At 36.3% G+C, this 14463-nt stretch overlaps 1 protein-coding gene across 1 annotated transcript in view; it reads left to right on the forward strand.

Moving 5' to 3' along the window:
• RRP15 (ribosomal RNA processing 15 homolog) overlaps positions 1–14463 on the forward strand; it is a 46254-nt gene that overhangs the window by 9345 nt on the left and 22446 nt on the right. The window contains exons 2-4 of the mRNA XM_033197108.1: positions 7572–7846; positions 10611–10708; positions 13020–13221. Of these exons, the coding sequence (XP_033052999.1) occupies positions 7572–7846; positions 10611–10708; positions 13020–13221 (575 nt within the window). The remainder of the gene's footprint in view (positions 1–7571; positions 7847–10610; positions 10709–13019; positions 13222–14463) is intronic.

The following is a 14463-nucleotide window of genomic DNA, read 5'->3' on the forward strand; positions in this document are numbered from 1 at the left end:
TAACTTTCAGCTTCACTCCCTTCCCAGAGGTTGGAGAATGGAGCTGAAAGTCCCAAACCTCTAATCCTGTCTTGGTGCATCTGTCTTGGTGACCAACCCTGATCCTGAATCTGCTTTGGGACTACCAGCCCTCAATTATTAGCATACAAAAAGACACTCCTTTGGAGATTCCAAGGATTTTAGGAGTTGACCAAATATATATTTCACAGTATCACAGAAGGTAAAGTGCTACAGTCTGCATTTTAAGTAATATGTAAATGACAAGTGTTATAGAGGGGAGGGTGATGCCCCTACCTGAGTTATTCGTGAACTACTCAGATTTATTGACCTGATAACTTGTTGGAAGTTTAGATACAATATATACTTGGTTCTTAAGCTTGTAGTCTTTAAAAAAAAAAAAAACCCAAGACAGAAAAACAGCATCCCTAGTCAGTAAATCACCTCAGGTGAAAAAATGAGAACAGTGGTTGATGATACCAAGTATGATAAAGGGTGAGATGATAGCCTCTACCTCTGGTTATCCTTGAGCTACTCAGATTTATGGAAGTTCAGATGCAATTCTTACTAGATTCTTAAGCTTGTAGTCTTGGGACAGGGTGTGGCAGAAGCTTCTGTTGCCTGTAAATCAACCCAGGTTAAAAGAAAGAAGCCTTGATTGTTACTCGGGCCATGATCTAATTGACTCCTCCCTCATAGAATGTGCCCATATGGCCATAAAATAATAAGGAGGATCATTTCAGGTTTTCCAGGCAGCTAAAAAACCTGAATTGTTCTGGTTACGTATGTGAAAAACGGCCATCTACTTACAACACAAGACTTGATAACAATTCAGATTAGAAGGTCCTAGGAGATATCCCTTCATTTTTGATAAACTACAATGCTGTATTTAAGATATAATAACCTAGCAGATAAATGTGCTTTTCATCAAACTGTAGCTTATAGCCTCCTTTATCATTTAAGTTACTTAAAATAGCAAAGGAACATGCCTAAGAAATGAAGTATATCATAGTCCTACTTGAGTGGTTTAGCAATTTATAAGACAGGCTCAGGAAACAGACTACTTCCAGAGTCTATCTGTTTTGGCTTGCCCAATAGCACATGTAATCACATCTGACAGTGTTTCCCATGGTAGCACTATCATTTTATTTTTAGTTATTTTTATGGAAACCTGGGATGACTTCATTTTTTTCAAAGGTAGCTTTTTTTTTTTTTGAAGTTTTAAAGCATCAATTTTGAATATTCCAAATTTAGTAATTGGCAGGAAGGACCATGTGGCATGAGCAGAACAGATGATTTACAGCTGAATGGGGAGCAGTAGTTTTATAGAGCCTTGAATAAGTAGGGGGATATGTATACTTAGGTAAATCAGAAGGAGGACAGGGAGTAGACTGTTCACCTTTACTGAGGCTTAGATAGAAATTTTTTAAATTCAAACTTCATTAAACGATGTTTTAAAATATTTAATGAGTAGCTACATTAGTTCAGTACACATTAGTCCAAATTGAATCTCTGATACAAAACTTTGTAGTGTCTCACAAGTTGACAGCCCCGTTAGCTTTGCCTTTTTGGCTTTGGGCATGTTTTTAACTTTTCTAAGCTTCAGAATCATCACCTGTGTAAATACAATAATAAAAGCAACTCATAGAAATGTTGCAAAATGAGCTGGATGTGGTTGCTTACTCCTGAATCCCAGCACTTTGGAAAGCTGAGGTGGGATGATCATTTGAGCCCAGGAGTTTAAGACCAGCCTGGGCAATATAGTGAGACTTCATCTCTACAAAAAATTAGCTGAGCGTGGTGGTGTATGCCTATAGTCCCAGCTACTTGGGAGGCTGAAAGGAGAGGATTGCGTGAACCTGGGAGATAGGCTGCAGTGAGCTAAGACTGTGCCACTGTACTCCAGTCTGGGCTCCAAAGTGAGACCTTGTCTCAAAAAAAGAAAAGAAGTGTTGTGAAATGATAATACATAAAAAGTGCTTTATAAATAGTGCCTAGCTCTAACTACTTGTTAGCTAGTTAGTATTACCATTATTTTACAGTACTTTGAAAAGGTTGTAGCACAGAGACATTGGCCACTCGTGAAATAAGTGAAAGGTGGCCTGCATGATTCCCTGGCATACGAGTTATAAACTATAACAAGACTTAGGCAGCAGTTTTATAACTGAAGTCACATTTATTTTCCCTCTTTTCTTGACATCCAGTTTTAAGCTTTTGAGATCCTCTCTTCTCTGTGTGTCCTCTGATTACTGATTATCATTTATTTAGTGCCTACTATTGTGCCAGGTCTGTACTAAGCGCTTTTCATGAGTTATCTTGTTTAATCGTCATAGCAGCCCAGTGAAGTAGTTACTGTGTTTATCCCTATTTTACTGATAAAGAAACTGAGACACAGAAGGGTTAGGTCACTTGCCCAAAACTATGCTATTAGAAAGTACTGGAATCAGAACATCACACCCCAAGTCTAATTGGATAATCTGAGCTCTTAACCCCTATGCTATAACTCTCTAGTCATCTAAAGCTTCTCATTTAACACCTCACATGAATTCCAGATTCCCAATACCAGAGGCATTTCTTCCTTGTTTCTTTCTCCTTCTCCACCACAGCCACATAAAAATTCCCATTATGTGTGCCTGTGAGTGTATTTCTGCATGTGCGTGTGGTGTATAATCAGCATTTAAGGGGTGCTTACTAAGAGGTAGGCACTCAAAGAACTTTATATATTTTAATTATGAAAACCCAATGAAGTACCATTTTATTCCTATTTTTACAGATGAGGAAACTCAGGCAGAAGACTTAATGTCAGAAAAGCCACTTAGATTTGTGTCTGGAGTTGAAATTGAATCCTGGTAGCCTTACTTCATTGTCCCCTACTAACTGTCCTCAATCATGTTTTTACCAGGAGTTCTGTTTGACTTAGGGCAAATTTTAAAGGTGTGAAAGGTTGACCAATAGGCCTACCACTTTCAGATGGTATTTACATTTTAAAAGAAAAACTGTAATAGAGAATGTTTTTAAAAGTAGGGACTTAAGATAAGTGCTAAGAGAGAAAAAATTCCAGCTATTTGGCCTTTTATTGGAAGCACACACCTGGAGTATGAACTTTTAAACTACTTGGTTTTAATCTTGGAATTGATGTGTATTGCATTTCTTGGATCATACATCACATTTTTATGAAATCCCAATCTTTCTTTATGCCCAATTTTTTTTACCATCCAATTCTCAAATCTTTGTTTCAGCCAGTCTTAACTTCGTGTCATTTTGTAAATATTTCATCATCTTTCACATTCCCGTTCCTTTGAACATGCTGATTTCTTCTGTCTGGAGTGCCAATAATAATATGATTACAATAGTAATTTTAATTTTCATACAGAGCACTGACTCAAATCTAGGATGTGTTTGGTTCTAGGTTCAGTGATCTTGCTATCTGATCAACTGGCTTGGGTTATGGAATCTTACTTCCTTGGCTTCCTCCTTTCTTTTTTCATTCAAATTATTGCTTTGCTCTTTAAGAAACAACTTGAATATCATCTGTCATCTTTGTAAAACTTTCTGTAAGCCATCCCAGATATCCCTGATCACCCTTTCCTCATTGTTTTTCTTTTAGAACTCCTACAAATTCTATTGCAATTTAGCTATGTAATTTATCCACCCTGCTAAACTCCTGAGTTCTTCAAGGAGAGAAATCTAGATTTAGATTTTTCCTTTGTTCTTTCTTGCCCATCACTCATGAGTGCTCAGTGAATGTCGAGGGACTGTGAGTCTTCTTAAAACTTTATCCCAGGCTATGGAAAATGGCTCACTTTCCTGCCTGCAGCTAACCATTCATATCTGGGGTCAGGGAACAGATGGCAAGTTTGAAAGGGAGCTGCAGGTTTGGAGAAAAAGGCAGCAGGAGGTAAGAAATGCCTTATGACTACCTCAGTACGTCAGAGATTTAGCCCTGCTTTGTTCATTATGGTGGCCTCTAGCCACATGTGATTTAAATTTAAGGTAATTAAAGAAAATAAAAATTCAGTTCTTCAGTTGTGCTAGCCACATTTGAAGTGCTCAATAGGCTCTTGTGGCTAGTGGCTACTGAGCAGCTTTGATAGAGAACACTACCATGATTGGAACTTGTAGTCATTACTTCAATAAGCATCCTTCGTAGTCCTTTAATTTCTAGATTTTTATAGTAGAATGCAAAATTAATGTTTAAGGCAACACACAGGACTTCAAAGGCATTTTTTACTTGTCTGTTGATTTCTGTCTATGCCCTTAGATACCTGGATATATCTGCTTCTGCTGTTATAGATCAGTGCATGGAAAATTTTTTAAAAACCTCATTTGATTAGGATATAATAATATTTTGAGCCAGTTCTATTTTCTGATTTGCATAGTGATAATCTTTGAAATCCTAGAAGTAAATCCTGTTTTTTTAGTTGGGAGACCTCATTACTTTGCATTTTTAATTTGTTTATATTAAATGTCATCATTTTCGTTGTCAGTGAATACCTGATTAAAAACTTCTGAGATAGAGCTTCTTTAAGAAAATAATAAAATAAAAACCATGACTTAAGGGAATTCTTCTAGATTTTTTTTTTTTTAAATTGGTGGGGTGAGTGTAGGTTGTATAAAATGGTGCTATAAACTTTTCATGGATTTATTGTGTGTTCATATTATGCATGTTGTGGTAGTCAAGCTGGGAAAGAAATGCACCAAAGAACATAGCCATGGTTTTGAAGTGGAGAATGGGAGTGGGTTACATCATCAGAAAGTGTTTTGGCTTGCTTTGGCTGCCTTTACGGTACCATTGAAAAACATGAAATCTGCGGCAGTTTGTGTGTGAATACATCAGGACAAAACACTGGATGTCAAACACTAGATGTCAGTGTTGCAGTTTTGACATGTTCCCAGGAGTTTGTCATGATTTTTCTGCTTTTAATCACCAAGATATTTTTTATTGACCCAAACTTTTAAGCCATCTTGCCTCCTTACATTTAGTTGAATACTCACTACAGGAAGGACCTTTTCTAAGAATTATTTTGTTATTAGTTTCTGTGTAATGCTACTGACTCTGAAGAGTAAAACATATATAATATTAAAATAATATAGCTTTCAGCTAACTATATTCTCCAGACTTTATTTTCCAGTGTACTTTCCAGGGTACACTGGTCCTAGGAGATGCTTCTTGGGGAAAACTTTTGTGGCCCTGGAATAAAAAAATTCAGTCTTCTATTGAATTGGTTAATAGTACTGCCAGCTTTTAATTTAGATACCTTTTTTTTTTAGTGTTATGGGCAATAATAAGACTCTTATATATCAACTATATTTGTATGTTAAAGCCCAGAGTCACAAATGTGTTCATATTTCTTAAATTGACCCAGTGTATAAGATACAGAAAAAGCTTCAAATTAAATGTTTTCATTAATTTTTTTCTCTTTATTAAGAAATATGCAGCTCTATTAGCATAATAATTGCAAGTGATTTCTTGTTTTTAACATTTTCTTTTACACTGTTGGCACTTTATGTTTTAAGATCATGCTTTTAAAAATTGTGAAATGTTATTTTTCTTTGTTATGTAATGTTCAGTTAATTTTTTGAAGATACTTTTGTTTTACTCATGCTCGAGATTCGTTTTTATATAGGCATGTTTTTATTTCCTACTTTCTAATTTGTTATAAATTTTTACTTGAAATGTATTAATGTTTTACATCATTATTTGTTTCATGAATTTTCAGCACTGAAAAAATAAAGATATTATGCCAAAATAATGCACAAATTGCAAGTATTGTAATCACTTGCTAAAAGTCAGGTCTTTTTATGGCTTAAAGTCAAGAGAGTAGAGGGGATCACTCAGAAGGTAATACTTGACTATGCACTCTCTTCCATTTACTTTGGTCATAATAGTAAGCTGATATAAAAAGGCTGAGAGGATGTTTAAAGGCAAATTATGAACATTTTATTGAAATTATTTAAAGAAAAAATTAAGCCTCAGAGTTGAAGAATAGATAATTTTGAAGCAACAGCAAGACTCAATCAATAGACTTCTCAGAAGGTAGAAGCAGCAGTTATGGTTCTGATGCTTGGCTTTGGTAAGGGTAAATGGACCTAGGGCAGCCTCACTGAAATGCTGCAATGCTTCTGGCATATGGATTGCTTTCTAATCCTCTGCATTTAAGTGAAGGTTTTGATTTGGGTGGGTGAAACAGAATTGAGTAAAGTAAGGAGCAGCAGGAAACCTGCTTATGCCTTGGCCTTTTTCTTCTATTGTTACTTTAAATAGTATTTGATCTTAATGCAAGTATATCAATATTTTAAAAAGTAATTAAACTACTAATATTGTTACATTTGTAGAGGTACTTTGATAGGAAAAGTTTCAGGTAATGGCATTTTCCATAATAATCCTTTGAGATTCAACTAGTTTTGGAGTCATCCAAAGAAAGCGCAGTTGTTTACCCAAAGACGCTAAATGGCAGCTGTTTGCATATTACCGAGTTTTCTTTTGTCGACTTCTCAGACTTCTTTGTTAGTTCTTCTTCTGCTAATTAAAAACCACTCCAAGTTACTAACCTATTGGATGATTGTCTTCTTCGAAGTATTTCCTAGTAAGTTCTGTAGGTTTCTGAAGAACAGAAGCTTTCCGGAGGGCTCTGGATCATAGAGATGCATGCATGCTGTGTTGGGTGCTTGTGATCTTGCTGTTAAAGTGCATTTAATTTAAGAAATTGAGAAATGCTGAAAGTTTAAATTACCCAGAGCTGCTCAGCAAGTTGATCTGCAAGCCAAGCCACCTTCTGGACTATTGTTTCTGCTAATCCTCCTCATCCATTTGAATTTTAAATGATGAATTCATTTGCTGGTAACCTGTAGGTGCTTCTTTTTTTTGGTAGTTCTGCATGATAAAATTCAATGGTACATTTACACATTTGTATCTTCAACTCAGAACTTGGTATTTTCATTCAGTCACTCAGCGTTGCAGTTCAATCTAGTGTCTTGGGCATGTTGTTAGATAATTTTTTTCCCAAAAATGTTAAAATGCCCAGTTTTCTAATGTTATATGCAAATTCTTTCATATGAAGCTGATTTTAAGTTTTAGGCTTTTTTTTCTGCACACAAATTCAGAATTTTAAGTATCTGGGACAAATCTCTTAGAAGATTTATTCTGATAATACTGTACCATTTTCTTATTAAAGTTTTCTGTTATTTGTTTTAATAGCCTTCATTAGCCCCTTCCATTAGTTTAGTGACACAATTAGGGTTCATGTACTTGATATACCTTGCACCAGCTCCATGTCAGCAGTCACCATTTTGACAACAGGGATGTGGCAGAGGCTGTTGGATTTGTTCCTGCTGCGTGGGTCCTGGGTTTGGAAGCCGCTGTGATATCCCCTGTCTATGTGGCTGGGCTGGGTCTCTGGGAGCTGATGGCAATGGGAAAGATGGTCCTATTGCTCTTCATCATTACTGTAGCTGTGGGACTCAGAAAAGTACCCCCCTTGCAAAAATGGGGACAGGCAGAGCACCAGGAAGGGTTCCGGGGCCTTGGCAGCCTCTGCCTAGGATATTAAAATTTAATTTGCTTTTACTCTTAGGTTCTGTAGGAAGCTGTGGATCGGAAAAGGACCGCTTTTATTCTGATGATGATGCAGTAGAAGCTGACAGTGAGGGTGATGCTGAGCTCTGTGACAAACAAAATGAGAATGACGGAGAATCAAGTGTTGGGACTAATACGGGCTGGGCAGATGCCATGGCTAAAGTCCTCAACAAGAAAACTCCTGAAAGTAAACCTACTATTCTGGTCAAAAATAAGAAGCTGGAAAAGGAAAAAGAAAAGTTAAAGCAAGAAAGACTAGAGAAAATAAAACAGGTGTGTTTCACCAGTTGTCTTGTAGATTAGATTGTCTAGGCTAGCTCTAATCTTGACCGAACTGTTTCTTGCAGTGTTTGTCCAATTAACATTCCAGTTTTTAGCTTGCTTTTTATGTGAAGGTGGATAACTAAGGTTATGTTTAGGAATTTAGTCTAAATTATTCCATTGAGCATGTTCACTTTTTAATCATCTATGCAAAAGCAAAGTAATAGAAATGTAAATGCCGAGGAAACATCTTTTTAAAATCAAGTAATTATACACATGGTAGTGATTCCTGAGCCTATTTTATTTGTTTTAGCTGTCTGCATGCTAACTTTATTAGGTTATGAACTAAGAAGCATGTTAGTTACTTTTTTTTTTTTTTTGGCCAAAACTTTTTTTTTTGAGTCAGAGTCTTGCTCTGTCTCCCAGGCTGGATGGAGTGCAGTGGCCGGATCTCAGCTCACTGCAAGCTCCGCCTCCCGGGTTCATGCCATTCTCCTGCCTCAGCCTCCCGAGTGGCTGGGACTACAGGCGCCCGCCACCACGCCCGGCTAATTTTTTTTTTTTGTATTTTTAGTAGAGACGGGGTTTCACCGTGTTAGACAGGATGGTCTCGATGTCCTGACCTCGTGATCCACCCGTCTCGGCCTCCCAAAGTGCTGGGATTACAGGCTTGAGCCACCGCGCCCGGCCGCCAAAACTTATTTAACAATACGAATCTGTGAAGATGTCATAACTCAAGGATTGGTTGTAGTTCTGAAAATTGATTATTTCAGTGTTGTGATACAAATCAGTGTTGGATAAATTTGAATTTATTACGCTTTTGTTGAACTACTGATGACAGATGTTAGACTAGGTATAATCTATTAATTAAAGGTCAAAAGTTGTACATAAATTTGTTGTGTATTATAAAAGCTAAAAATCCATGATAAGGTTTTCATATCACCTGCACTTGATGATCTCCGTCTAAAATACTTGGTTACTAAAATAAGCATTTTTTTTTTTTAAATTAAAGAAGAATAACTTTCTACAAATGTACTGGCAACATAGAAGTACTAATTCCCAAAGTCACTTCATAGGTAAAAATGAAAGAAACGTAGGTTTGAATTGACACGTATTTCTTTTTATGTTTACCATATCCTTATCTTGTTTCAAGATGAATGTTTCTTTGTTCTTAATACGGGTTGCTCTGTGTGAAAGGTGGAAATTTTTAAGTATTGCTCTTAGAAACACGGCATATTCTATTATTAATTCAATATTCTTATTGTACTTTATTTAAGATAAGTTTTGTCTTTAAATCTTACAGCTAGCTTTTCAACTGAAAATTTGAGTCTTTGTTTATTATCTGGCAAATGCTAGAAGAGGCTTCAATAATATCAGAATCTTTAATTTCCTCTGGTCCCAGAGTTCTAGTGAGGGTAAGAACATTTTGAAGCCAAGAGGAATGAGTCTGTAACTCTGCTCTAGGCCAAAACTTTGAGTGCTAGAGATGATACTATTTCCATAATGCGTGAAAGCGCATGTGTTGATACCAGAAACAAGACTTGGCAGCTACAAATGCTCTTTGTGTATATTTCTTAGAAGAGTATACGTAATTATTATTTCCTAATTTAACTATTATGGTTTTCCAATATATCAGTTACTTATTTCTAATGATAAATACAAAAATAAATTTCAGAGTTAAAAGTATATCAGAATTAAGCATACATATTATCCTTTGAGTACTGAATATAATTAAGAATTGACTGTTTCAAACTTAAAAGCGAGATTTTAAAAATAAATTCCTCTCATAATCTGACAGTAAATTTCATGACCATTAAAATGAACTGTCTGGTTAGAAGAGGAATCTATTTCTTTAGAAAGCTATCAGGCTAATCTTTATATTGAGCACAAGAATTTGGTTTTACTGTGATTAGACACTTTCATTAATACAAAATGAGAAGTAGATGAGTAAAGGCAAGATAAAAAATTTTTAATAAAAACATTATTACTGGTTTTGGTGCTTGCCAGCTTCTTGGTGATTAATTCATTATATCATTATATTTGATATTTGGTTAAATGTTGGCCTGAGAAGGAGACATGAACAAGCAATGTTATCAAATCAGATTCCTGGGACCAGTATACTATCTAAAGACGAGTTCAAACTAAATTATGTTACCTAGGGGATTTTCTTATTTCCCACCTCCCCTTCTGCTGTTTGCTATAGCTTACAACCGATTAACCATATATGGCAAGAGTATTGGTCAGATATGCTACTAGAGGAGAAATGGATTTAAATGATTTTGTGCATAGAAAAATAGTCATTATATAAGTATCTGGATACGATGCTGTTCTTTTAAAAGCTGATACATTTTCTTAATAATAATGCTGATGACCGAGGAAGTCATTTTCTGAAAGTAAGGATAAACTTTTAATTTTCAAAGAGGATAGTTTGGAATCTTCCTTATGCTTCCTTCTGATGATCTGGTGATGGCAGAGCAGGCATGTGGCTCCCTCACACCCTATCTTGTACTGCCTGGCCGAATATGCTGGCAGCTCTCCAGGCCCCTGCTGTCAGAAGGCCTGACAGAAACTCACTTTGTGCCTCTCGCATGACACGCTGAGTGCTAACCACAGGCTTTCGAAGCTGAACCCCTAAAATTGTGTTTTTTTAAAAGTCCCTGACAAACTAAGCCAGAATGATTTATTACCTTCACCCTTTCACAGAGTATCATACCAATGTTTGCTGCACTTTCAGAAATATCTAATATTCTTTCACATAACAATATTTATAACGCAGCGTGATAAGAGGCTGGAGTGGGAAATGATGTGCAGAGTAAAGCCAGATGTTGTCCAAGACAAAGAGACAGAGAGAAATCTTCAGAGAATTGCAACGAGGTAAGGCAGTGTTTTTGCCCTTTAAAAAATAAGTAGACTAAAGCTTTGATAGTGATTCTATTTTTGACCTCATTTGATTCTTAAGCTCAGCCTTTCTCAGAGCCAAGTGATATATATCTAAGCCTGCCTGTTCAACACTGAATTCAACCAAAGATTTTCCAGGTCTCATGAGGCAAGAATATAATGTGCTAAGTGTATATTTGGTATGAACCTATTTCAGATCATCTTGTTTTTATAGTCACGAGAACTGTGTAATCAGACCTCTTACTGCATTTCTCTTATGATGCTTGTCTAAATTTATGGTACTCGATGATGATTTTTATCTTGCATTATATTTATGGCATAATACATTACACATTACAGCTATTTCAAGCTATCTTTTTACTCTGCTTATTTAATCATTGGCGCCAAACATTTACTCGATGCCCTCTGTGTCCAAAGACAAATAGGATATGGTGGCTGCTGGGTGGTCCTTGCCTGGTCATTTGTAGGAATTACAGTCTCTTTGAGAATAGAATTGTGTCTATGTGTTGGGAACATAGAACAGGAGATTGTCTGGGAGAGTTTGAGAAAGCATTACAGAGGAGATAACATTTGGGCTGCTGCTAAAGAATGTAGCAGTTATATTCAGCAGAATTACTTTTAAATTCTTGTTACCTAAATTATTTTGGTCATTTTCTAATCCATCTCAGTGTTACACAGTGTGATAGCGTGGTGTGGTGAATAAGAGCATCAGTGATAGAGCCAGACTGCTAGGTTCAAATCCTAGTACTGGCTCTTACTAGCAATGTGTCCCTGGGCATGCTACTTAATTTCTTTTTCTCTCAGTTTATCTGTAAATAGAGGATAATATACCTAGCCTATAGGGTTTCTTTGATAATTAAATGGATTAGTACATACACAGAGCTTAAAAAAGTATAGACTCAGTACATGAGAGTGAGTGCCTCCTAAATTTCATGTCCTGGACACCTCCCTTGCCTCACCCTGGTCCTGTCACTACTGTGAAGGGTCTGGAATTTTACTCTCCTTATAAGCTCATAAGCTAGCCTGTTTAAGTTTCCTGGATGCTGGTAGAAGACAAGACACTTTGGGTCAAAGACAAAAGACTTTATTACTGATGGCAAAAGCAGTAGCAGAGCTTCACGTTCTCACTGTTTTCCTTTGTCCCATAGAGGGAGTGCAGGTGTCCCAGATGGATGCCCGCACGTGCAGTATGTTGTGTTGTAAGAGCTGGAACACTGTGCTTGGGAATCTATCACTTTTATACTGATTGGTAACAAGCCTGCTCTTTGTCTAGGGGGAGACATTACCTCATTCCTCAAGGTCACTTCCTACAAACACAACCCTGAGAAATGGCCTGGATAAAGAGCAGTCAGGTGCATTCATTCTTGAAAAATCCAGCAACCATGTACAGGGATGCGCAAGGCCCAATAATTATTGGAAGAGGCAGATTGCCTCTTACTAGGGCAAGAAAATTCATAGATTGCAGAATTTTAGAGCTGGAAGGGATCTTAACGGTATAAATCAATGCTATCCAGGAGAAATGAATGTGAGCTACATTCATTTGTAATTGAATATGTAATTTAAAATGTTCTTATAGCCACAATGAGAAATGTAAAATGAAAGAGGTGAAATTAATTTCAATAATATTTTATTTAACTCTGTATTCAAAATATTCATCATGTAGTCACTATGAAGCAGTTATTAATGAGATTTAAGGATTCTATTTTTCATACTGAGTCTTTGAAATCTGCTGTGTGTTTTCATTTACAGCACATGGCAATTCATAACAGTCATATTTCAAGTGCTCACTAGCCACATGTGGCTTGTGGCTCCTGTATTGGATGTTGCAGGTCTTAATTTTCAGAATTTATCTTTGAATAAACTCAAATAAATGCAGAACATAGTTTTTAAAGTAAGTCTTTTTTAAAGTAGAATTTTAAAATAGTTTCATACATAACACAAGAGTTACAGATAATGTAGCTAAATACTTTTTAAGCTACTCAGGTATTATTTTTCCAATTTACAGATGAAATTGAGATCCAGAAAAATCTTTCCTGGAGTGAAGCACAAAGTTATGTACGAATCCACATTTGTTATCTGTTTAGAAATTTATATTCATTCACTGAAATGCATATTGATTTTTCAGATGTATTTATCAAATGTATTTAACCACTTATCCAGCTCTTTGAGTACTTGTTAAATGCTTGCCTCTTTACTAGACAGTAAAAATACATTTTTCCTATCCTCAGAGTTTGTATTCTAGTGTAATTATTTAACTACATTGTTCTGGTCATTTTATATTCTATAGGGGTGTGGTGCAATTATTTAATGCTGTTCAGAAACATCAAAAGAATGTTGATGAAAAGGTTAAGGAAGCTGGAAGTTCTATGAGAAAGCGTGCTAAGTTGATATCAACTGTTTCCAAGAAAGATTTCATCAGTGTTTTGAGAGGAATGGATAGAAGTACAAATGAGACTACTTCAAGCAAAAAGAAACCTAAAGCCAAACAGGTACAACTTTTACATAGGATTCAGTGTATCAGACTTCCAGCTCTAAAACTAGAGTCTTGAGATGGAAAAGCAGTCTATAGAATTACAGGGTTCTTTTGTTCCCCCAGATTTTATTAAAATTTCTCCGTGCCCACAGCCTTTAGAGATAGGGCTTGCCTCTCTCTTATCTGAAATCCTGCCATTTTGTGCATTTTGAAGAAGAGAAGCCTGTGTGAGCCACAGCTTTAATTTCAGACTTTACCCATAGAAGTAATTGTGATGGTGTGTAACTTATAAAATATGAAGAATCAGAGTTTTAGGAAATAATGGTAGAAAGTCATTCTTGGATTGAGGCATCTTTGGTTGAGAGATTAAGAGCATAAATACTTTCTATGACCTTTGGCATGAGAACTTTGCTTCTCCAGCCCTTTTGGCCTGTGGACCTCAGTAGTTTCTTTCTTTCTTTTTTTTTTTTTTTTGGAGACTGAGTCTTGCTCCCTGGCCCAGGCTGGAGTGCAGTGGCACGATGTTGGCTCACTGCAACCTCCACCTCCGAGGTTCAAGCAGTTCTCCTGCCTCAGCCTCCCAAGTAGCTGGGATTACAGGCGTGCACCATCACCTTCAGCTAATTTTTGTGTTTTTAGTAGCGATGGGGTTTCACCATGTTGACCAGGCTGGTCTTGAACTTCTGATCTCAGGTGATCCACCTGCCTCGGCCTCCCAAAGTGCTGGGATTCCAGGTATGAGCCACCATGCCCAGGCAGTAGTTTCTTTTTAATGAAAGTGAAAGGTTTTGAAATGTGCTTTAATTTTGCAAGGGGTGGGTTTCTATTGTTGTCGTTTTAAAAAGCAAAATATGTAGTTGTATTTTGATGGCTTGATTTCTGTTGCCAAAACCAAAGGTACTTTTAATCAGTCAGGAAATGAGAGTTTCTGTCATAAATTTTTTGTTTGTATTTTGGGAAAATAATTGAAACCCAGGCAAGAAGAGCAGTTAGGAATTTTATGCTAGCCTAGGGTTGGAACATTTTTTAAAGTTTCTTGATTAAGTTGATATTTTACCCACTTTCGACAAAAGTTTTTGAATCTACTTGTCTCTTAAAAATCAAAGGGCTCAAATTGTATATTTATATAATAATAGTTCTCACTAGTGCTGCTATTTTAAAGTGTTTATCAGAAGTACTTGTAAATACATGAACACTGTGTTTGGGGATTTATACTTTTTAGTTCAAAAGCCTTAATAGGCTGTATTCGCACTAGTAA

This window comes from Trachypithecus francoisi, unplaced genomic scaffold (genome assembly GCF_009764315.1).
Source record: "Trachypithecus francoisi isolate TF-2019V2 unplaced genomic scaffold, Tfra_2.0 Lachesis_group5, whole genome shotgun sequence".
NCBI lineage: Eukaryota > Metazoa > Chordata > Mammalia > Primates > Cercopithecidae > Trachypithecus > Trachypithecus francoisi.